The sequence below is a fragment of the Oncorhynchus mykiss genome, chromosome 13 (genome assembly GCF_013265735.2).
Source record: "Oncorhynchus mykiss isolate Arlee chromosome 13, USDA_OmykA_1.1, whole genome shotgun sequence".
Taxonomy (NCBI): domain Eukaryota; kingdom Metazoa; phylum Chordata; class Actinopteri; order Salmoniformes; family Salmonidae; genus Oncorhynchus; species Oncorhynchus mykiss.
Genome location: NC_048577.1, coordinates 64,420,169 through 64,446,013, shown reverse-complemented (window position 1 = coordinate 64,446,013; position 25,845 = coordinate 64,420,169). Strand labels below are relative to the sequence as shown.

At 47.4% G+C, this 25,845-nt stretch overlaps 1 protein-coding gene across 3 annotated transcripts in view; it reads right to left on the bottom strand.

Moving 5' to 3' along the window:
• Positions 1 to 25,845, bottom strand: part of LOC110485323 (serine/threonine-protein kinase LMTK1) — an 89,462-nt gene that overhangs the window by 26,406 nt on the left and 37,211 nt on the right. For 2 of the 3 annotated variants that reach the window (XM_036941912.1, XM_036941913.1), the window contains exons 3-5: positions 17,293 to 17,419; positions 2,478 to 2,557; positions 53 to 171 (exon numbers count right to left, since the gene is read on the bottom strand). In XM_036941912.1, coding sequence (XP_036797807.1) covers positions 53 to 171; positions 2,478 to 2,557; positions 17,293 to 17,419 — 326 coding nt within the window. Of the gene's footprint in view, positions 1 to 52; positions 172 to 2,477; positions 2,558 to 3,394; positions 4,110 to 17,292; positions 17,420 to 25,845 lie in introns of those variants that run through there. The other variant, XM_036941914.1, reaches the window with a different exon arrangement.

Sequence of the window (25,845 nt, the reverse complement as noted above, 5' to 3'; positions counted from 1 at the left end):
TGCAAAGGGTGGGGTATACAGGGTATGAGATCCATATTGTTGTAGTTCTGACCGGTATGGCTGTGCCTCTTCCAGGAAGTGCATCTGGTCCTGGACACTGGCACTGGCCTTCAGCTCCTTGACCACCACCTGGGTGGTGCTGAGACCTGCATTCACCTCCCCCAAGAGAACCTATACAGGACCCACAGACACACAGACACAGACACACACACACACACACACACACACACACACACACACACACACACACACACACACACAAAAACATTTACAGTAGTTAACATGGTAAAGACAGGGGGCAACGGAGAGACAGAGAAAGACAGAGAGAGAGACAGAGAGACAGGGAGAGACAGGGAGAGACAGAGAGAGACAGAGAGAGACAGAGGGAGAGACAGAGAGAGACAGAGAGAGACAGAGGGAGAGACAGAGAGAGACAGAGAGAAAGACAGAGGGAGAGACAGAGAGAAAGACAGAGAGAAAGACAGAGAGAAAGACAGAGAGTCAGGGAGAGACAGAGGGAGACAGAGGGAGAGACAGAGGGAGAGACAGAGGGGGAGACAGAGGGAGAGACAGAGGGAGAGACAGGGAGAGACAGAGGTAGAGACAGAGAGAGACAGAGGTAGAGACAGAGGGAGAGACAGGGAGAGACAGAGGGAGAGACAGAGGGAGAGACAGAGGGAGAGACAGAGGGAGAGACAGAGAGAGACAGAGGGAGAGACAGAGAGAAGAGCAAAACATACAGTTCAGCACTAACTAAAAAGCTTTGGAAGCAATGCAGATGGAATGGAATTCAGTGTGACATGTAGATAGTCCCAGCTCTCAGACAGACAAGGCTGTAGGTCAGCTTGTGGCCCTAATAAGATCAACACCACATTACACACACATTCCACACACACTACCTCACAGCACACAGTAGTGTGTCTCCAATGGCACCCTATCCCCTATATAGTGCACTACGTTTGACCAGGGCCCGTAAGGCTTTGGCCCAAAGTAGTGCACAATATAGGGAATATGGTGCAATTTGGGATGTTGACAGTAACATGGAGGAAAGCAGGAAGAGAGAGGATATAGGGAAAGACACAGGCTGCTGTTTTGTCCCAATCTTTACCCTTATTCTCTCTAAAGTGTACACTCATTCTCTCACTCACCCTCAGAACATTTTACATTGCCATTTTTTGTAATTTACCAGACGCTCTTATCCAGATCGACTTACAGTAGCTGGTCCATGTTTAAACAACACAGGAATGGCCTGGTATAATACATGGTGAAACCTCCCTCTAACTGGTCCATGTTTAAACAATACAGGAATGGACTGTAACTGGTTCATGTTTAAACAATACAGGAATGGACTGTAACTGGTTCATGTTTAAACAATACAGGAATGGACTGTAACTGGTCCATGTTTAAACAACACAGGAATGGACTGGTATAATACATGGTGAAACCTCCCTCTAACTGGTCCATGTTTAAACAATACAGGAATGGACTCTAACTGGTCCATGTTTAAACAATACAGGAATGGACTGTAACTGGTCCATGTTTAAACAATACAGGAATGGACTCTAACTGGTCCATGTTTAAACAATACAGGAATGGACTGTAACTGGTCCATGTTTAAACAATACAGGAATGGACTGTAACTGGTCCATGTTTAAACAATACAGGAATGGACTGGTATAATACATGGTGAAACCTCCCTCTAACTGGTCCATGTTTAAACAATACAGAAATGGACTCTAACTGGTCCATGTTTAAACAATACAGGAATGGACTGTAACTGGTCCATGTTTAAACAATACAGGAATGGACTCTAACTGGTCCATGTTTAAACAATACAGGAATGGACTGTAACTGGTCCATGTTTAAACAATACAGGAATGGACTCTAACTGGTCCATGTTTAAACAATACAGGAATGGACTCTAACTGGTCCATGTTTAAACAATACAGGAATGGACTGTAACTGGTTCATGTTTAAACAATACAGGAATGGACTCTAACTGGTTCATGTTTAAACAATACAGGAATGGACTCTAACTGGTCCATGTTTAAACAATACAGGAATGGACTGTAACTGGTCCATGTTTAAACAATACAGGAATGGACTGTAACTGGTCCATGTTTAAACAATACAGGAATGGACTCTAACTGGTTCATGTTTAAACAACACAGGAATGGACTGTAACTGGTCCATGTTTAAACAACACAGGACTGGCCTGGTATAATACATGGTGAAACCTCCCTCTAACTGGTCCATGTTTAAACAATACAGGAATGGACTGGTATAATACATGGTGAAACCTCCCTCTAGCTGGTCCATGTTTAAACAATGCCTTTACTGTACATCCATGAGGGGAAGTGAGCTTGTGCATAATTCAGGAACAAAGGTAGCGAATCAGAACCCAGCTACAGACTTTGGGAGGAGTGGTTTCTGTGTCGTTAGTATGTGCTAAGAAAATAATCAGGGGTGCAGCTCACCTTGCCAAACCAACCATGTCCTATCTCCTTCACATAGAGTAGACTGTGGCGACCCAACTCTGACGATTTCAACAGCTGGACTGCAGAGAGACGGGGGAGAGGGAGAGTTAGACACATTGCAATTGTTAGACTTCTAGAATGTTAGAATGAAGAGAGGATGAAGTAAGAGAGGGAGAGAAGGAGAGGAAGAGAGGGAGAGATGGAGAGAAGAAGAGAGGAAGAGATGGAGAGAAGGAGAGTGGGAGAGAGGGAGAGATGAAGAGAGGGAGAGGGGGGGAGAGAGGATGAGTAAGATAGGGAGACAGGGAGAGAGGAAGAAAGGGAGACAGGGAGAGGGAGACAGGGAGAGAGGAAGAAAGGGAGAGAGGAAGAGAGGGGCAGTAATAAAGATAGACAGTAAAGTCTGGGTTGTTACCACACATCACAATATCAGAATGAGATTAAAAGAGAAATGCATAAGTAATACAATGTGAATACAGAGATGAAAACAGAAGACAACTGCAGTGCCACAGGCAGAACAACAGAGAGAGAGAGAGAGAGAGGGAGAGAGTTAAAAGCACTTACTCTCAGTAATAATAAAGCGATATCTCCTAGGGAAGTAAAATGTTACTTCTAAAAGTCGACCAGAGAAAACAAAGTCACAATGCTCCTCAAACAAACTGAAGAGACAGAAACTCCTCTGAAGGCACTATGCTGTCAGCTAACATGGTCTTAGTCCCAACGGGCACCCTATTCTCTATATAGTGCACAGATTTTGACCAGGGCTCATGGGACTCTGGTCAAAAGTAGTGCACTAAGGAGGAAATAGGGTGCCATTTGGGATTCGAGCCATGGTTCAACTCCTCCTAAATAACCCCAGAGTCTGTCTATCTGTCAACTCCTACAGAGTAGAGCATCATATTACTAAAAACAAGTACCTTGACGAATCCTCATAATTTAGAGATGATGATGGTGAAGGTGGTGATGAAGATAAAGTAGCTGGAGTGGCGGAGCGGCCAGCCATCCACCCTGAGGTAGAGCACCGTGTGTGTGTGTTTACGGTGCTGGTGTGTGTGCGGTGAATGGGTCCGGTCCCCAGACAGTGTGTGGAGAAAACCTCTCACCGTCCACAGAAGTGATGAGAGACCAGCCACAGCAAGTGTGTGTGAGAGTCCATGGCCCCAGTCCCGGTGTGTGTGAGAGTCCATGGCCCCAGTCCCGGTGTGTGTGAGAGTCCATGGCCCCAGTCCCGGTGTGTGTGTGAGAAAGAAGAGAAGAACCCATGACTGCCGCGGCCACGTCAGCCAACCCTCCACAGGGTTTAACCCTACGAGCCCTCACACAGCTGAACAAGCTGCCTGCTCCCTCTCTCTCTCTCTCTCTCTCTCTCCCTCTCTCTCTCATCACAATGCATCGTCCTCACACTGTTCCAAAACTAAACATGTTCCAGAACCCCGTCCATGAACCTTCCTCCCAACTGTCGCACAGTCTGTACTGTCTCCTCTATAGACTGGGTCTCAGCTCTGTCTTCTCTATAGACTGGGTCTCAGCTCTGTCTCCTCTATAGACTGGGTCTCAGCTCTGTCTCCTCTATAGACTGGGTCTCAGCTCTGTCTCCTCTATAGACTGGGTCTCAGCTCTGTCTCCTCTATAGACTGAGTCCCAGCTCTGTCTCCTCTATAGACTGGGTCTCAGCTCTGTCTCCTCTATAGACTGGGTCTCAGCTCTGTCTCCTCTATAGACTGGGTCTCAGCTCTGTCTCCTCTATAGACTGGGTCTCAGCTCTGTCTCCTCTATAGACTGGGTCTCAGCTCTGTCTCCTCTATAGACTGAGTCCCAGCTCTGTCTCCTCTATAGACTGGGTCTCAGCTCTGTCTCCTCTATAGACTGGGTCTCAGCTCTGTCTCCTCTATAGACTGGGTCTCAGCTCTGTCTCCTCTATAGACTGGGTCTCAGCTCTGTCTGAGGCAGCATAGCAGGAATCTCAACCAGCAAGGTCCTTCTCTGTATGTGGAACATAGAAGACAGAAGAGCAGTCCCTCTGCTGTCCCGATGTTGTCTGGTGAGGCTCTACTGTTTTTCTGTGAGTCTTTCTGCGAGGACATGTTCTCCTTCTGCTTCTCTGAGCGCCGTGGCCAGCAATGCCATGTGTTCTGGTCAGGCATGACTCTCTCTCTCTCTGTCCGTGTGTCCAACCAACTGCCTCTTCTAATCTTCCAATCTCTCTCCCTTTCCCAAACCCAGACAGCGTACTGGGTGTGTGCTGGCATACACTGTACACTGGTCACGCATGGCTCTGTCTGTGTGTGTCCAACCGACTCCGACTGCCAGGCATGTCCGTAGTGTGTCGCCCGACTGACTGACTGACTGACTGACATGCCAGCGCACTGTTCTCCCTGAAGACCTCAGGAGCAGCAGTGACATAAGAGACACACTATAATAGCCTTATGTCTGTGTGTCACTGAGACTGGCAGAAGCATAACACACACACACACACACACACACACACACACACACACACACACACACACACACACACACACACACACACACACACACACACACACACACACACACACACACACACACACAGAGAGAGCTCTATGAAATGCAGAGAGAAAGGTCTCTGTCATAGACACCCCACCCACCCACCACTCCCACTCCTGTCCATCACCCTATCCCCCACCCCTCTGTCCGTCTCTCCCGCCCATCCCCTCCTACGTTGGTCCTGGTGCCATGACACCACCCTGTATCTCATGCATGTGTTTTTCTCTAGTTTTACATTGTTATTGATTAGTGCATTGTTGGGTTTTGAGTTTGATAGAAAGACATTTCACTGTACTTGTCGTGCATGTGACATCAATACTTTATACTATCTCTCTCTCTACCCTACCTCTCTCTCTCTTTCCCCTTACTATTACACACAGACACATCCCTGTCTTATAACCCATACCACTACCACCCTCTGCCTCTTTCTCTCTACCCTCCCTCTCTCTTCCCCCTTTCTATTACACACAGACTCATCCCTGTCTTATAACCCATACCACTGCCACCCTCTGCCTCTCTCTCTCTAGCCCCTCTCTCTCTCTCTCTCTACCCTCCCTCTCTCTGACAGACCACTCCCTGTATTCTCTCCCTCTCTGTATCTCTCTTTCTCCATCTCCCCCTCCATCACCCCCCCCCCCTCCCTCCCGCCCTCCCTCCCTCTCCCTGACTCAGTCCCCTCCCTGTATTGTAAACCATAATGCCAGTCCTCTGCTCCAGCGTTCCAGGAGTGTCACAGTGACAGTCCAGCCGTACACAGCCTCCTACTCCCCCATCACCATCACTATCCCCTGGCCTAAAGGCTAAATCACAACCTTTGTCTGTTGGTTGGTCCCCAGTGCTTGGTACCAGCCTCCCAACTCAGCAGACACAGGACCCATTCAGTGGGCATTCTCTGGACCCTAGCACTGCCGCTGGGCAGGGGTTGTCACGGTGATAACAGCACACACGCACGCACGCACGCACGCACGCACGCACGCACGCACACACACACACACACACACACACACACACACACACACACACACACACCCAACCCCTCTGGACTCCTGATTCCCTCCCTCCCGACCGAGGTTCTTCTCTCCTTTCTATTCTAAAGAACTGTTCCTTTATATCATTCCATCCCACTAGGAATGTGCTTGTGTGTGTGAGTGTGTGTGCATGGACGTGTGTGTGCATGCGTGTGTGTCTCTCTGTGGGTGTGTGTGTGTTCGTGCATGTCATTTCATCCCACTAGGAATGTGCGTGTGTGTCCGTGCGCGCGTGTGTGTGTGCATGGACGTGTGTGTGCATGCGTGTGTGACTCTCTGTGTGTGTGTCTGTTCGTGCGTGTCATTTCATCCCACTAGAGGAATGTGTGTGTGTGTGTTTGTGCTGTCTTCCCACTCATTCCCTGGCAGTGAAGCCTGAGGTAAGAGGCAGGCATTGTGGCTGTGAGCTGGTGGGATGATAGACACACACAGTAACTTACACACTGTTGGGGTAAATGATATTCACCCACACCAAGAAACATGGTGACATGTCTCTTGGTGTGGTGAAATGTGTCTTGGTGTGGTGACATGTCTCTTGGTGTGGTGACATGTCTCTTGGTGTAGTGTGGTGACATGTCTCTTGGTGTGGTGACATGTGTCTTGGTGTAGTGACATGTCTCTTGGTGTAGTGTGGTGACATGTCTCTTGGTGTGGTGACATGTGTCTTGGTGTGGTGACATGTCTCTTGGTGTGGTGACATGTCTCTTGGTGCGGTGTGGTGACATGTGTCTTGGTGTGGTGACATGTCTCTTGGTGTGGTGACATGTCTCTTGGTGCGGTGTGGTGACATGTCTCTTGGTGTGGTGTGGTGACATGTCTCTTGGTGTGGTGACATGTCTCTTGGTGTAGTGACTTGTCTCTTGGTGCGGTGTGGTGACATGTCTCTTGGTGTGGTGAAATGTCTCGGTGTGGTGACATGTCTCTTGGTGTGGTGACATGTCTCTTGGTTTAGTGTGGTGACATGTCTCTTGGTGTGGTGACATGTCTCTTAGTCCGGTGACATGTCTCTTGGTGTGGTGAAATATCTCTTGGTGTGGTGACATGTCTCTTGGTGTGGTGACATGTCTCTTGGTGTAGTGACATGTCTCTTGGTGTGGTGTGGTGACATGTCTCTTGGTGTGGTAACATGTCTCTTGGTGCGGTGACATGTCTCTTGGTGTGGTGTGGTGACATGTCTCTTGGTGTGGTGACATGTCTCTTGGTGTGGTGACATGTCTCTTGGTGTGGTGACATGTCTCTTGGTGTGGTGACATGTCTCTTGGTGTGGTGTGGTGACATGTCTCTTGGTGTGGTGACATGTCTCTTGGTGTGGTGACATGTCTATTGGTGTGGTGACATGTTTCTTGGTGTGGTGACATGTCTCTTGGTGTGGTGAAATGTCTCTTGGTGTGGTGACATGTCTCTTGGTGTGGTGAAATGTCTCTTGGTGTGGTGAAATGTCTCTTGGTGTGGTGACATGTCTCTTGGTGTGGTGACATGTCTCTTGGTGTGGTGACATGTCTCTTGGTGTGGTGACATGTCTCTTGGTGCGGTGTGGTGACATGTCTCTTGGTGCGGTGACATGTCTCTTGGTGTGGTGACATGTCTCTTGGTGTAGTGACTTGTCTCTTGGTGCGGTGTGGTGACATGTCTCTTGGTGTGGTGAAATGTCTCGGTGTGGTGACATGTCTCTTGGTGTGGTGACATGTCTCTTGGTTTAGTGTGGTGACATGTCTCTTGGTGTGGTGACATGTCTCTTGGTCCGGTGACATGTCTCTTGGTGTGGTGAAATATCTCTTGGTGTGGTGACATGTCTCTTGGTGTGGTGACATGTCTCTTGGTGTGGTGACATGTCTCTTGGTGTGGTGACATGTCTCTTGGTGCGGTGTGGTGAAATGTCTCTTGGTGTGGTGACATGTCTCTTGGTTTAGTGTGGTGACATGTCTCTTGGTGTGGTGACATGTCTCTTGGTGCGGTGTGGTGACATGTCTCTTGGTGTGGTGAAATGTCTCTTGGTGTGGTGACATGTCTCTTGGTGTGGTGACATGTCTCTTGGTGTGGTGACATGTCTCTTGGTGTGGTGACATGTCTCTTGGTGTGGTGTGGTGACATGTCTCTTGGTGTGGTGAAATGTCTCTTGGTGTGGTGACATGTCTCTTGGTGTGGTGACATGTCTCTTGGTGTGGTGACATGTCTCTTGGTGTGGTGACATGTATCTTGGTGTGGTGACATGTCTCTTGGTGTGGTGAAATTTCTCTTGGTGTGGTGACATGTCTCTTGGTGTGGTGACATGTCTCTTGGTGTGGTGAGCCATCTGTAACATTGTGTGAGGACAGGAGCCATGTGTAACAGTGTGTGAGGACAGGAGCTCTGTGTAACAGTGTGTGAGGACAGGAGCCATGTGTAACAGTGTGTGAGGACAGGAGCTATGTGTAACAGTGTGTGAGGACAGGAGCCATGTGTAACAGTGTGTGAGGACAGGAGCTCTGTGTAACAGTGTGTGAGGACAGGAGCTCTGTGTAACAGTGTGTGAGGACAGGAGCTATGTGTAACAGTGTGTGAGGACAGGAGCCATGTGTAACAGTGTGTGAGGACAGGAGCCATGTGTAACAGTGTGTGAGGACAGGAGCCATGTGTAACAGTGTGTGAGGACAGGAGCCATGTGTAACAGTGTGTGAGGACAGGAGCCATGTGTAACAGTGTGTGAGGACAGGAGCCATGTGTAACAGTGTGTGAGGACAGGAGCCATCTGTAACAGTGTGTGAGGACATGAGCTATGTGTAACAGTGTGTGAGGACAGGAGCCATGTGTAACAGTGTGTGAGGACAGGAGCCATCTGTAACAGTGTGTGAGGACAGGAGCTCTGTGTAACAGTGTGTGAGGACAGGAGCCATCTGTAACAGTGTGTGAGGACAGGAGCCATGTGTAACAGTGTGTGAGGACAGGAGCCATCTGTAACAGTGTGTGAGGACAGGAGCCATGTGTAACAGTGTGTGAGGACAGGAGCCATGTGTAACAGTGTGTGAGGACAGGAGCCATGTGTAACAGTGTGTGAGGACAGGAGCCATGTGTAACAGTGTGTGAGGACAGGAGCCATGTGTAACAGTGTGTGAGGACAGGAGCCATGTGTAACAGTGTGTGAGGACAGGAGCCATGTGTAACAGTGTGTGACGACAGGAGCCATGTGTAACAGTGTGTGAGGACAGGAGCTCTGTGTAACAGTGTGTGACGACAGTAGCCATGTGTAACAGTGTGTGAGGACAGGAGCCATGTGTAACAGTGTGTGAGGACAGGAGCCATGTGTAACAGTGTGTGAGGACAATAGCTATGTGTAACAGTGTGTGAGGACAGGAGCCATGTGTAACAGTGTGTGAGGACAGGAGCCATGTGTAACAGTGTGTGAGGACAGGAGCCATGTGTAACAGTGTGTGAGGACAGGAGCCATGTGTAACAGTGTGTGAGGACAGTAGCCATGTGTAACAGTGTGTGAGGACAGGAGCCATGTGTAACAGTGTGTGAGGACAGGAGCCATGTGTAACAGTGTGTGAGGACAGGAGCCATGTGTAACAGTGTGTGAGGACAGGAGCCATGTGTAACAGTGTGTGAGGACAGGAGCCATGTGTAACAGTGTGTGAGGACAGGAGCCATGTGTAACAGTGTGTGAGGACAGGAGCCATGTGTAACAGTGTGTGAGGACAGGAGCCATGTGTAACAGTGTGTGAGGACAGTAGCCATGTGTAACAGTGTGTGAGGACAGTAGCTATGTGTGTATTGTATGTAGTAAATATGTATGGTTAAAGTTCTTTTGAAATGCCTGATGAACAATGTGCTATAGAATAAGGATGATCCTGTCAGACTTATAGCTGGCTTGACCTTGATAAACAGTATACATCCCAAATGGCACCCTGTTCGCTGTATAGTGCACTACACAAGCATTTCACTACACCCACAATAACATCTGCTAAATATGTGTATGTGGCCAATAAAATGTGATTTTACTTTAGACCAGGGACCATAGTTCTCTGGTCAGAAGTAGTGCACAATGTAGGGAATAGGGTGCCATGTGGGAAGCAGATGTATTCCATACAGACATCATTACTTCTACTGTCAATTCACTTCAGCTTATGAGAGTAGGCCTTCTTCTACTTCCGCATGCTATGTGCATGACGAGAGGGAGGGAGGGAGGGAGGGAGGGAGGGAGGGAGGGTGGGAGGGAGGGAGGGAGGGAGGGTGGGAGGGAGGGAGGGAGGGAGGGAGGGAGGGAGGGAGGGAGGGAGGGAGGGAGGGAGGGACAAAGTAAAAAATAAGGCAAAGTCTTCTGATGCTTTGTTGATTTCAAAAAAAGCATTAACTCAATTTGACATGAGGGTCTGCTATACAAATTAACGGAAAGTGGTGTTGGGGGAAAAACATACAACATTATAAGATCCATGTACACAAACAACAAGTGTGTGGTTAAAATTGGCAAAAAACACACATTTCTTCCCTCAGGGCCGTGGGGTGAGACAGGGATGTAGCTTAAGCCCCACCCTCTTCAACATATATATCAACGAATTGGCGAGGGCACTAGAACAGTCTGCAGCATCCGGCCTCACCCTATTAGAATCTGAAGTCAAATGTCTACTGTTTGCTGATGACCAGGTGCTTCTGTCACCAACCAAGGAGGGCCTACAGCAGCACCTAGATATTCTGCACAGATTCTGCCAGACCTAACTTCCACAAAGCTGTGAACGATCTGAGAGACAAGGCAAGAAGGGCATTCTATGCCATCAAAAGGAAAATAAAATGCAACATACCAATTAGGATCTGGCTAAAAAATACTTGAATCAGTCATAGAGCCCATTGCCCTTTATGGTTGTGAGGTCTGGGGTCCGCTCACCAACCAAGAATTCACAAAATGGGACAAACACCAAATTGAGACTCTGCATGCAGAATTCTGCAAAAATATCCTCAGTGTACAACGTAGAACACCAAATAATGCACACAGAGCAGAATTAGGACGATACCCGCTAATTATCAAAATGCAGAAAAGAGACGTTAAATTCTACAACCACCTAAAAGGAAGCAATTCCCAAACCTTCCATTACAAAACCATCACCCACAGAGAGATGAACCTGGAGAAGAGTCCCCTAAGCAAGCTGGTCCTGGGGCTCTGCTCACAAACACACCCCACAGAGAGATGAACCTGGAGAAGAGTCCCCTAAGCAAGCTGGTCCTGGGGCTCTGTTCACAAACACAAACACACCCCACAGAGAGATGAACCCGGAGAAGAGTTCCCTAAGCAAGCTGGTCCTGGGGCTCTGTTCACAAACACACCCCACAGAGAGATGAACCTGGAGAAGAGTTCCCTAAGCAAGCTGGTCCTGGGGCTCTGCTCACAAACACACCCCACAGAGAGATGAACCTGGAGAAGAGTCCCCTAAGCAAGCTGGTCCTGGGGCTCTGTTCACAAACACAAACACACCCCACAGAGAGATGAACCTGGAGAAGAGTCCCCTAAGCAAGCTGGTCCTGGGGCTCTGTTCACAAACACACCCCACAGAGAGATGAACCTGGAGAAGAGTTCCCTAAGCAAGCTGGTCCTGGGGCTCTGCTCACAAACACACCCCACAGAGAGATGAACCTGGAGAAGAGTCCCCTAAGCAAGCTGGTCCTGGGGCTCTGTTCACAAACACAAACACACCCCACAAAGAGATGAACCTGGAGAAGAGTCCCCTAAGCAAGCTGGTCCTGGGGCTCTGTTCACAAACACACCCCACAGAGAGATGAACCTGGAGAAGAGTCCCCTAAGCAAGCTGGTCCTGGGGCTCTGCTCACAAACACACCCCACAGAGAGATGAACCCGGAGAAGAGTCCCCTAAGCAAGCTGGTCCTGGGGCTCTGCTCACAAACACACCCTACAGAGAGATGAACCCGGAGAAGAGTCCCCTAAGCAAGCTGGTCCTGGGGCTCTGTTCACAAACACAAACACACCCCACAGAGAGATGAACCTGGAGAAGAGTCCCCTAAGCAAGCTGGTCCTGGGGCTCTGCTCACAAACACAAACACACCCCACAGAGAGATGAACCCGGAGAAGAGTCCCCTAAGTAAGCTGGTCCTGGGGCTCTGTTCACAAACACACCCCACAGAGAGATGAACCTGGAGAAGAGTCCACTAAGCAAGCTGGTCCTGGGGCTCTGCTCACAAACACACCCCACAGAGAGATGAACCTGGAGAAGAGTCCCCTAAGCAAGCTGGTCCTGGGGCTCTGCTCACAAACACACCCCACAGAGAGATGAACCTGGAGAAGAGTCCCCTAAGCAAGCTGGTCCTGGGGCTCTGTTCACAAACACAAACACACCCCACAGAGCCCCAGGAAGCAACACATTTAGACCCAACCAAATCATGAGAAAACCAAAAAGATAATTACTTGACACATTGGAAAGAATTAACAAAAACAGAGCAAACTGGAATGCTGTTTGGCCCTAAACAGAGAATACAGAGCGGCAGAATACCTGACCACTGTGACTGACCCAAACTTAAGGAAAGCTTTGACTATGTACAGACTCAGTGAGCATAGCCTTGCTATTGAGAAAGGCCACCGCAGGCAGACCTGGCTCTCAAGAGAAGACAGGCTATGTGCACACTGCCCACAAAATTATGTGGAAACTGAGATGTACTTCCTAACCTCCTGCCAAATGTATGACCATATTAGAGAGACATATTTCCCTCAGATTACACAGATCCACAAAGAATTTGAAAACAAACCCAATTTTGATAAACTCCCATATCTACTGGGTGACATACCACAGTGTGTCATCACAGCAGCAAGATGTGTGACCTGTTGCCACAAGAAAAGGGCAACCAGTGAAGAACAAACACCATTGTAAATACAACCCATATTTATGCTTATTTATTTTATCTTGTGTCCTTTAACCATTTGTACATCGTTACAACACTCTATATATACATAATATGACATTTGTAATGACTTTATTCTTTTGGAACTTCAGTGAGTGTTATGAGTGTAATGTTTACTGTTCATTTTTGTTTATTTCACTTTTGTATATTATCTACTTCACTTCACTTGCAACACATGTTTCCCATGCCAATAAAGCCTTGAATTGAACTGAACTGAACTGAACTGAACTGAGAGACAGCGAGAAAGAGAGAGAGAGAAAAAGAGAGACAGAGAGAGAGAGAATTAACTATAAATAATGTGTATGCATGTGGGAGACTTTCTGTTTCTGACTGCAGAGGTTAAAAGACAGCAGCACAGAGTCAATAGCACAGAGATTCAGGACCACAGAGAAACAGAGGACGGAGAGGAAGAGGAGGAGGAGGAGGAGGAGGTTAGATGAACAGGGAAATGATGCATCCAGACCAGAGCCAATCCCTCATGAATCTCTCCTCTCCCCTCCTACTCTCCTCCTCCTCTTTCCTCCTCCTCTCCCCTCCTACTCTCCTCCTCCTCTTTCCTCCTCCTCTCCCCTCCTACTCTCCTCTCCTCTCTCCTCCTCCTCTCCCCTCCTACTCTCCTCTCCTCCTCCTCTTTCCTCCTCCTCTCCCCTCCTACTCTCCTCCTCCTCTTTCCTCCTCCTCTCCCCTCCTACTCTCCTCTCCTCTCTCCTCCTCCTCCTCTCCCCTCCTACTCTCCTCTCCTCCTCCTCTTTCCTCCTCCTCTCCCCTCCTACTCTCCTCTCCTCTCTCCTCCTCCTCTCCCCTCCTACTCTCCTCTCTCCTCCTCCTCTCCCCTCCTACTCTCCCCTCCTACTCTCCTCCTCCTCTTTCCTCCTCCTCTCCCCTCCTACTCTCCTCTCCTCTCTCCTCCTCCTCTCCCCTCCTACTCTCCTCTCCTCTCTCCTCCTCCTCTCCCCTCCTACTCTCCTCTCCTCTTTCCTCCTCCTCTCTCCTCCTCCTCTCCCCTCCTCCTCTCCTCTCTCCTCCTCCTCTCCCCTCCTACTCTCCTCCTCCTCTTTCCTCCTCCTCTCTCCTCCTCCTCTCCCCTCCTCCTCTCCTCTCTCCTCCTCCTCTCCCCTCCTACTCTCCTCCTCCTCTTTCCTCCTCCTCTCCTCCTCCTCTCCCCTCCTCCTCTCCTCTCTCCTCCTCCTCTCCCCTCCTACTCTCCTCCTCCTCTTTCCTCCTCCTCTCCCCTCCTACTCTCCTCTCCTCTCTCCTCCTCCTCTCCCCTCCTACTCTCCTCTCCTCCTCTTTCCTCCTCCTCTCCCCTCATACTCTCCTTTCCTCTCTCCTCCTCCTCTCCCCTCCTCCTCTCCTCTCTCCTCCTCCTCTTTTCTCCTCCTCTCCCCTCCTACTTTCCTCTCCTCCTCCTCTCCCCTCCTCCTCTCCCCTCCTCCTCTCCTCTCTCCTCCTCCTCTCCCCTCCTCCTCTCCTCTCCTCTCTCCTCCTCCTCTCCCCTCCTCCTCTCCTCTCCTCTCTCCTTCTCCTCTCCTCTCTCCTTTTTTCAATAGTTGTTTTCATTGAATCACCAAAATCAATCCAACCCCTCCTTTCTCCTCTGTCCTCTCCTCTCTCCCCCACTCTCTCCCCCCACTCCCACCCCTCCTTTCTCCTCTGTCCTCTGTTCTCTCCCCCTCTCCCATCCCTCCTTTCTCCTCGGCCCTCTGTTCTCTCCTCTCTCCCCCTCTCCCATCCCTCCTTTCTCCTCGGCCCTCTGTTCTCTCCTCTCTCCCCCTCTCCCACCCCTCCATTCTCCTCTGTCCGCGGTTCTCTCCTCTCTCCCATACTCTCTCCCCTGTCCCACCCCTACTTTCTCCTCTGTGCTCTGTTCTATCTTCTCTCCCCCACTCTCTCTCTCCCTCTCCCCATCTCCTCTCCTCCTCTCCTCTCTTCCCCACTCTCCTCTCCTCACCCTGCAACACCTGAACCAATCATACGGCCGTAGCTATGGAGGACAGGAGGGAGGGAGGCAATTGGCTGCTAGCCTGACGCTGACTTGTCCAATCCCTGCTCATGCTCACATCCTGGGATTCAGAGCACAACCTACACACACACACACACACACACACACACACACACACACACACACACACACACACACACACACACACACACACACACACACCATGAAGTATAGCAAACAGCTGACAGCCCAGAGAATAAGAGAGTGTGAGGGTTATAGCTTCCTTCCTCCCCAATGTGCTCCAGCTCTCTTGCATTCCTCTCTCACACACACACACACACACACACACACACACACACACACACACACACACACACACACACACACACACACACACACACACTGCCACGGAGCACTACAGCAGGCCAGCCTCATTCTGCATTACGCAACAGACAGATGTTACAGTGAGAGAGAGAGGACGAGGGAGAGGAGGGGAGATGGAGGAAGAGTGGAAAAGAGAGCATGTCTGTGCTCTGTCCCTGTTTGTCAGGAAATTCTCACCATCTCTCAAATTAACAACCCAGTGTGCAGGCCAATGTTCTGATGATAGGGTATGATGATGTTCTGATGATGGGGTATGATGATGTTCTGATGATAGGGTATGATGGTGTTCTGATGATGGGGTATGATGAGGTTATGATGATGTTCTGATGATGGGGTATGAGGATGTTCTGATAATGTTCTGATGATAGGGTATGATGGTGTTCTGATGATGTTCTGATGATGGGGTATGATGGTGTTCTGATGATGTTCTGATGATGGGGTATGATGGTGTTCTGATGATAGGGTATGATGATGTTCTGATAATGTTCTGATGATGTTCTGATAATGTTCTGATGATGTTCTGATGATGTTCTGATGATGTTCTGATGATGTTATGATGATAGGGTATGATGGTGTTCTGATGATGGGGTATGATGATGTTCTGAGGATGGGGTATGATGATGTTCTGATGATGTTCTGATGATAGGGTATGATGGTGTTCTGATGATGTTCTGATGATGGGGTATGATGGTGTTCTGATGATGTTCTGATGATGGGGTATGATGGTGTTCTGATGATAGGGTATGATGATGTTCTGATAATGTTCTGATGATGTTCTGATAATGTTCTGATGATGTTCTGATGATGTTCTGATGATAGGGTATGATGATGTTCTGATGATGTTCTGATGATGGGGTATGAGGATGTTCTGATAATGTTCTGATGATAGGGTATGATGATGTTCTGATGATGTTCTGATGATAGGGTATGATGGTGTTCTGATGATGTTCTGATGATGGGGTATGATGGTGTTCTGATGATGTTCTGATGATGGGGTATGATGGTGTTCTGATGATAGGGTATGATGATGTTCTGATAATGTTCTGATGATGTTCTGATGATGTTCTGATGATGTTCTGATGATGTTATGATGATAGGGTATGATGGTGTTCTGATGATGGGGTATGATGATGTTCTGAGGATGGGGTATGATGTTGTGCTGATGATGGGGTATGATGGTGTTCTGATGATGTTCTGATGATGTTCTGATGTTATGATGATGGGGTATGATGGTGTTCTGATGATGGTGTATGATGATGTTCTGATGATGTTCTGATGATGTTCTGATGATGTTATGATGATGGGGTATGATGGTGTTCTGATGATGGGGTATGATGGTGTTCTGATGATGGGGTATGATGATGTTATGATGATAGAGTATGATGATGTTCTGATGATGTTCTGATGATGTTCTGATGATGGGGTATGATGATGTTCTGATGATAGGGTATGATGGTGTTCTGATGATGTTCCGATGATGTTCTGATGATGTTATGATGATGTTCTGATGATGTTCTGATGATGTTCTGATGATAGGGTATGATGGTGTTCTGATGATGTTCTGATGATAGGGTATGATGATGTTCTGATGATTGGGTATGATGGTGTTCTGATGATGTTATGATGATAGGGTATGATGATGTTCTGATGATGATGTTATGATGATAGGGTATGATGGTGTTCTGATGATGTTCTGACGATGTTCTGATGATGGGGTATGATGATGGCCCTGCTGGGTCCACGTATGCATTCCAAATGGCACCATAACGCACTACAAGTCCCGTGGTCCAACGCTGTGCACTGTGTAGGGAATTGGGTGCCATTTGGATTAGTACAGCCTGGAGTGTGGACCTGAGACAACTCTAGTAACACTCAATTGAGTAATCAAGCAATTTGACTGATTAACCCAGGGCTAGACTTGACGTTTAATTACTCGAGAGAAGAGGAGAGAAGAGAGGAGAGGAGAGAAGAGACAGCCTTATGGGTCATAGGTGATATATAGAGGTGAAAGTTCAAAGGTCATAGGTGATGGGTCATAGATAGACTAGGATCTTACTGGATCGTCCGGGCTGTTTGGAAACGGGAAGGGAGACCTCAGTGAGGGGGAGGATGTAGACTTCAGGTCCATTCTGAGACGAGGCCAGGTCAGCCTGGTACTCCTCTCCCTCTGTGTTCTCAAACTCCTGGTGGGAGGGGAGAGAAGACACTGGGGTTAGTGTGTATGTGACATGGAGAAAGAGAGAGGGGGGGGGGGGGGGGGCAGAGAGAGAGAGAGAGAGAGAGAGAGAGAGCGACAAGAAATAATTTGTATGCATGTGTGGGTCACAGAGAGAAAGTGGGTGCCTGTGTGTGCGTGTGTGTGTGTGTGTGTGTGTGTGTGTGTGTGTGTATGATTCAATAACACAGTGTGTTTAGTCATCTGAGTGTTCATGCCTTCTGCATTAAAGGGATAATCCACCACAAATCACTAATTCCTGTGGTTAACAGTGTTAAATAACACTAGTATGTGAAGAAAAAATGTTTCATTTTATCATTATAACAAGGTTGGTGGCAACATGTGAAAATCGTTCTGGAAATCTGTTGCAGCTCAAGCCGACTACAAAACCCACAATGCAATGCTCTCTCTATGGGCTAGCAAGCTAGCAAATGCAGCTACACACAGTACTATCAAAGCCAATATCAGCATGTGAAGTAGCTAGCTAGCTGTAAAATGTAGGAGTCTATCTCACCGGGTTCAACTTGCAGTTCCTCTCTGCCCAGAGCTATAGCAACAATGGCCCTTTCTTATGTTTCCCACAGGCACACTGAGAGATGCTACTTGAAGGAGAAACTGAGTTGAATCATTTGGTCCACTGTTTAGATTGAGCACATCTAAGAGACATACATGAGGATATAAACAGATGGATGTGTTCTAGACCATGTTCTGGAGTGAAGGTAATAGACCAGTATGCCCATATCATCTATTGGCTGATTTGGTGATCTGGAGTGAAGGTAATAGACCAGTATGCCCATATCATCTATTGGCTGATTTGGTGATCTGGAGTGAAGGTAATAGACCAGTATGCCCATATCATCTATTGGCTGATTTGGTGATCGATCTGGAGTGAAGGTAATAGACCAGTATGCCCATGTCATCTATTGGCTGATTTGGTGATCTGGAGTGAAGGTAATAGACCAGTATGCCCATGTCATCTATTGGCTGATTTGGTGATCTGGAGTGAAGGTAATAGACCAGTATGCCCATGTCATCTATTGGCTGATTTGGTGATCTGGAGTGAAGGTAATAGACCAGTATGCCCATATCATCTATTGGCTGATTTGGTGATCTGGAGTGAAGGTAATAGACCAGTATGCCCATGTCATCGATTGGCTGATTTGGTGATCGATCTGGAGTGAAGGTAATAGACCAGTATGCCCATGTCATCTATTAGCTGATTTGGTGATCTGGAGTGAAGGTAATAGACCAGTATGCCCATGTCATCTATTGGCTGATTTGGTGATCTGGAGTGAAGGTAATTGACCAGTATGCCCATGTCATCGATTGGCTGATTTGGTGATCGATCTGGAGTGAAGGTAATAGACCAGTATGCACATGTCATCTATTGGCTGATTTGGTGACCTGGAGTGAAGGTAATAGACCAGTATGCCCATGTCATCTATTGGCTGATTTGGCGATCTGGAGTGAAGGTAATTGTGATAAAATCATTGTGAAATGTGATAGTGTGTCATCACCTATTTCCAGTAATGAGAATTATGTAGCTAAGTGATAGGCCACACAAGCTCACAGAACGGGACCGCCAAGTGCTGAACCGTGTAAAAGATCGTCCGTCCTTGGTTGCAACACTAACTACCGAGTTCTAAACTGCTTCTTGGAAGCAATATCAGCACAATAACTGTTTGTTGGGAACTTCATGAAATGGGTTTCCGTGGCAGAGCAGCCGCACACAAGCCTAAGATCCCCATGTGCAATGCTAAGGGTCGGCTGGAGTGGTGTAACGCATGCTGCCATTGGCCTCTGGAGCAGTGGAAACACGTTCTTTGGAGTGCTGAATCACACTTCACTATCTGGCAGTCCGAAGGACGAATCTGGGTTTGTCGGTTCCCAGGGGAACGCTACCTGCCTGAATGTATAGTGCCAACTGTAAAGTCTGGTGGAGGAGGAATAATGGTTCTGGGGCTGTTTTTCATTGTTCGGGCTAGGCCTCTTTGTTCCAGGGAAGGGACATCTTAATCAAATCGAATTGTATTTGTCACATGCACCGAATACAACATGTGTAGACCTTACAGTGAAATGCTTACTTACAAGCCCTTAACCAACAATGCAGTTTGAAGAAAAATAAGTGTTACGGTGTATGGCGCTACAGCATACAATGACATTCTAGACGATTCTCTACTTCCAACTTTGTGGCAACAGTTTGGGGAAGGCCCTTTCCTGTTTCAATATGACAAAGTGAGGTCCATACAGAAATGGTTTGTCGAGATTGGTGGGGAAGAACTTGACTGGCCTGCACAGAGTCCTGACCTGAACTCCATCGAACATCTTTGGGATGAATTGGAACGCCGACTGCGAGCCAGGCCTAATCGCCCAACATCAGTGCCCGAACTCACTAATGCTCTCGTGGCTGAATGGAAGAAGGTCCCCACAGCAATGTTCCTACATCTAGTGGAAAGCCTTCCCAGAAGAGTGGAGGCTTTTATAGCAGCAAAGGGGGGACCAACTCCATATTAATGGCCATGATTTTGAAATGTGATTTACGACAAGCAGGTGTCCACATACTTTTGGTCATGTACTCTATAGGGTGCCATTTGGGACACAGCCTGGGAGAGCTTGGCAGCACAGTTCTGTCTGAAGTACAGCTGGAGAAATAGGCATACCCTCAATTACATTTACAGTTCAATTGATTTATTAGCATGATGTCACAATGTACATCTCTCTCTTTCAATAGAGAGATACACGGAGGGTTGCTAGGAGGAAGAGGAATGCTGACCTCTTCCTCCATCTCTACTCTGGGTCCCCTTCCTCCTCCTATCATGCCTCAACTGTCTTCCTACTGTCTTGAGATTTGGCTCACAAGCAGAAACAGACAGTTGTACAACCCTTCCTTCTAACTCTGCCTGCTAGACACAAACAGAACACATCCCCCCTGTCCCTTCTAAACACCCGTGTCTCTGTCCCTTCTAAACACCCGTGTCTCTGTCCCTTCTAAACACCCGTGTCTCTGTCCCTTCTAAACACCAGTGTCTCTGTCCCTTCTAAACACCAGTGTCTCTGTCCCTTCTAGACACCAGTGTCTCTGTCCCTTCTAAACACCCGTGTCTCTGTCCCTTCTAAACACCAGTGTCTCTTTACACTCTGAACACCAGTGTCTCTTTACACTCTGAACACCAGTGTCTCTGTCCCTTCTAAACACCCATGTCTCTGTCCCTTCTAAACACCAGTGTCTCTTTACACTCTGAACACCAGTGTCTCTGTCCCTTCTAAACACCCGTGTCTCTGTCCCTTCTAAACACCAGTGTCTCTGTCCCTTCTAAACACCAGTGTCTCTGTCCCTTCTAAACACCAGTGTCTCTTTACACTCTGAACACCAGTGTCTCTGTCCCTTCTAAACACCAGTGTCTCTGTCCCTTCTAAACACCAGTGTCTCTGTCCCTTCTAAACACCAGTGTCTCTGTCCCTTCTAAACACCAGTGTCTCTTTACACTCTGAACACCAGTGTCTCTTTACACTCTGAACTCCAGTGTCTCTTTACACTCTGAACTCCAGTGTCTCTTTACACTCTGAACTCCAGTGTCTCTTTACACTCTGAACTCCAGTGTCTCTTTACACTCTGAACACCAGTGTCTCTTTACACTCTGAACACCAGTGTCTCTTTACACTCTGAACACCAGTGTCTCTTTACACTCTGAACACCAGTGTCTCTTTACACTCTGAACTCCAGTGTCTCTTTACACTCTGAACACCAGTGTCTCTTTACACTCTGAACACCAGTGTCTCTTTACACTCTGAACACCAGTGTCTCTTAAACTCTGAACACCAGTGTCTCTTTACACTCTGAACTCCAGTGTCTCTTTACACTCTGAACACCAGTGTCTCTTTACACTCTGAACACCAGTGTCTCTGTCCCTTCTAAACACCCATGTCTCTGTCCCTTCTAAACACCAGTGTCTCTTTACACTCTGAACACCAGTGTCTCTGTCCCTTCTAAACACCCGTGTCTCTGTCCCTTCTAAACACCAGTGTCTCTGTCCCTTCTAAACACCAGTGTCTCTGTCCCTTCTAAACACCAGTGTCTCTTTACACTCTGAACACCAGTGTCTCTGTCCCTTCTAAACACCAGTGTCTCTGTCCCTTCTAAACACCAGTGTCTCTGTCCCTTCTAAACACCAGTGTCTCTGTCCCTTCTAAACACCAGTGTCTCTTTACACTCTGAACACCAGTGTCTCTTTACACTCTGAACTCCAGTGTCTCTTTACACTCTGAACTCCAGTGTCTCTTTACACTCTGAACTCCAGTGTCTCTTTACACTCTGAACTCCAGTGTCTCTTTACACTCTGAACACCAGTGTCTCTTTACACTCTGAACACCAGTGTCTCTTTACACTCTGAACACCAGTGTCTCTTTACACTCTGAACACCAGTGTCTCTTTACACTCTGAACTCCAGTGTCTCTTTACACTCTGAACACCAGTGTCTCTTTACACTCTGAACACCAGTGTCTCTTTACACTCTGAACACCAGTGTCTCTTAAACTCTGAACACCAGTGTCTCTTTACACTCTGAACTCCAGTGTCTCTTTACACTCTGAACACCAGTGTCTCTTTACACTCTGAACACCAGTGTCTCTTTACACTCTGAACACCAGTGTCTCTTTACACTCTGAACTCCAGTGTCTCTTTACACTCTGAACACCAGTGTCTCTTTACACTCTGAACACCAGTGTCTCTTTACACTCTGAACACCAGTGTCTCTTTACACTCTGAACACCAGTGTCACTTTACACTCTAAACACCAGTGTCTCTTTACACTCTGAACACCAGTGTCTCTTTACACTCTGAACACCAGTGTCTATTTACACTCTAAACACCAGTGTCTCTTTACACTCTGAACACCAGTGTCTCTTTACACTCTGAACACCAGTGTCTCTTTACACTCTGAACACCAGTGTCTCTTTACACTCTGAACACCAGTGTCTCTTTACACTCTGAACACCAGTGTCTCTTTACACTCTGAACACCAGTATCTCTTTACACTCTGAACACCAGTGTCTCTTTACACTCTTAACACCAGTGTCTCTTTACACTCTGAACACCAGTATCTCTTTACACTCTGAACACCAGTGTCTCTTTACACTCTGAACACCAGTATCTCTTTACACTCTGAACACCAGTGTCTCTTTACACTCTGAACACCAGTATCTCTTTACACTCTGAACACCAGTGTCTCTGTCCCTTCTAAACACCAGTGTATCTGTCCCTTCTAAACACCAGTATCTCTTTACACTCTGAACACCAGTGTCTCTTTACACTCTAAACACCAGTATCTCTTTACACTCTGAACACCAGTGTCTCTTTACACTCTAAACACCAGTATCTCTTTACACTCTGAACACCAGTGTCTCTTTACACTCTAAACACCAGTGTCTCTTTACACTCTGAACACCAGTGTCTCTTTACACTCTAAACACCAGTATCTCTTTACACTCTGAACACCAGTGTCTCTTTACACTCTAAACACCAGTATCTCTTTACACTCTGAACACCAGTGTCTCTTTACACTCTGAACACCAGTGTCACTTTACACTCTGAACACCAGTGTCTCTTTACACTCTGAACACCAGTGTCTCTTTACACTCTGAACACCAGTGTCTCTTTACACTCTAAACACCAGTGTCTCTGTCCCTTCTAAACACCAGTGTCTCTGTCCCTTCTAAACACCAGTGTCTCTGTCCCTTCTAAACACCAGTGTCTCTTTACCTTCTGAACACCAGTGTCTCTTTACACTCTGAACACCAGTGTCTCTTTACACTCTGAACACCAGTGTCTCTTTACACTCTGAACACCAGTGTCTCTTTACACTCTGAACACCAGTGTCTCTTTACACTCTGAACACCAGTGTCTCTTTACACTCTGAACACCAGTGTCTCTTTACACTCTGAACTCCAGTGTCTCTTTACACTCTGAACACCAGTGTCTCTTTACACTCTGAACACCAGTGTCTCTTTACACTCTGAACACCAGTGTCTCTTTACACTCTGAACACCAGTGTCTCTTTACACTCTGAACACCAGTGTCTCTTTACACTCTGAACTCCAGTGTCTCTTTACACTCTGAACACCAGTGTCTCTTTACACTCTGAACACCAGTGTCTCTTTACACTCTGAACACCAGTGTCTCTTTACACTCTGAACTCCAGTGTCTCTTTACACTCTGAACACCAGTGTCTCTTTACACTCTGAACACCAGTGTCTCTTTACACTCTGAACACCAGTGTCTCTTTACACTCTGAACACCAGTGTCACTTTACACTCTAAACACCAGTGTCTCTTTACACTCTGAACACCAGTGTCTCTTTACACTCTGAACACCAGTGTCTATTTACACTCTAAACACCAGTGTCTCTTTACACTCTGAACACCAGTGTCTCTTTACACTCTGAACACCAGTGTCTCTTTACACTCTGAACACCAGTGTCTCTTTACACTCTGAACACCAGTGTCTCTTTACACTCTGAACACCAGTGTCTCTTTACACTCTGAACACCAGTATCTCTTTACACTCTGAACACCAGTGTCTCTTTACACTCTTAACACCAGTGTCTCTTTACACTCTGAACACCAGTATCTCTTTACACTCTGAACACCAGTGTCTCTTTACACTCTGAACACCAGTGTCTCTTTACACTCTGAACACCAGTATCTCTTTACACTCTGAACACCAGTGTCTCTGTCCCTTCTAAACACCAGTATCTCTTTACACTCTGAACACCAGTGTCTCTTTACACTCTAAACACCAGTATCTCTTTACACTCTGAACACCAGTGTCTCTTTACACTCTAAACACCAGTATCTCTTTACACTCTGAACACCAGTGTCTCTTTACACTCTAAACACCAGTGTCTCTTTACACTCTGAACACCAGTGTCTCTTTACACTCTAAACACCAGTATCTCTTTACACTCTGAACACCAGTGTCTCTTTACACTCTAAACACCAGTATCTCTTTACACTCTGAACACCAGTGTCTCTTTACACTCTGAACACCAGTGTCACTTTACACTCTGAACACCAGTGTCTCTTTACACTCTGAACACCAGTGTCTCTTTACACTCTGAACACCAGTGTCTCTTTACACTCTAAACACCAGTGTCTCTGTCCCTTCTAAACACCAGTGTCTCTGTCCCTTCTAAACACCAGTGTCTCTTTACCTTCTGAACACCAGTGTCTCTTTACACTCTGAACACCAGTGTCTCTTTACACTCTGAACACCAGTGTCTCTTTACACTCTGAACACCAGTGTCTCTTTACACTCTAAACACCTCCAGCAGCGACAGAGTACCACGCTGCCAATCCCTCTTCAGAGACTGTGTTTGTACAGGGAGAGAGTGGCTGGCAATACTGCTCTGTTCTCAACTACTGAGCCATCCATTATTTACCTAATGAACTACAGCACAGAACAAACCTATCTAGAGGAGAGAAGAGAAGGGAGGGGAGGGGAGGGGAAGAGGTGAAGAGAACAAGGGGAATGGAATCATGCAAGACAACGCTTCACTGCGACAGAAAAGCCCCTCTGCTCTGATTCATAAGACTGATTAAAAGATGGCACCCTTTTGCTTCTCATTCACAACACCACCTGTCTATCTCAGGAACAGAGCATGAAAGACAGAAAGACAAAAAGAAAGAAAGAAAGAAAGAAAGAATGAAAGAAAGAAAGAAAGAAAGAAAGAGAGAGAGAGAGAGAGAGAGAGAGAACTAAAGAAAGAGGATGGAGGAGACATGACAGAGAAGAGCGAACGGACGAGAAGACTAGAAATGAGAAAAGGCCATAACCTTTACTAAACACTGTACACTCTCCTCTCTTCTCTTTTCTCTAAACACTTACAACACCCAACCACAGACCTGAGTCTGTCTGTCCGTCCCACAGAGTGGTCACAGTGAAAGAAGGATGACATAAAGAAGGCTTTTGGTGGTGCAGTGGTGCGATGTGGCTAGTGGTCGCACGCTAATGCACACACCCCTATTAATGTAAACCTCTGCTAACACTCTGGTGAATGACAAGGAGGGGAACCACAGAGGGGGATGTGACCACATAACACTGTTCTATTGACTTCTGTGCATTTGACACTGGACAACCACACCAAAGTAGCCTGAGTTTGACACTGGACAACCACACCAAAGTAGCCTGAGTTTGACACTGGACAACCACACCAAAGTAGCCTGAGTTTGACACTGGACAACCACACCAAAGTAGCCTGAGTTTGACACTGGACAACCACGCCAAAGTAGCCTGAGTTTGACACTGGACAACCACACCAAAGTAGCCTGAGTTTGACACTGGACAACCACACCAAAGTAACCTGAGTTTGACACTGGACAACCACACCAAAGTAGCCT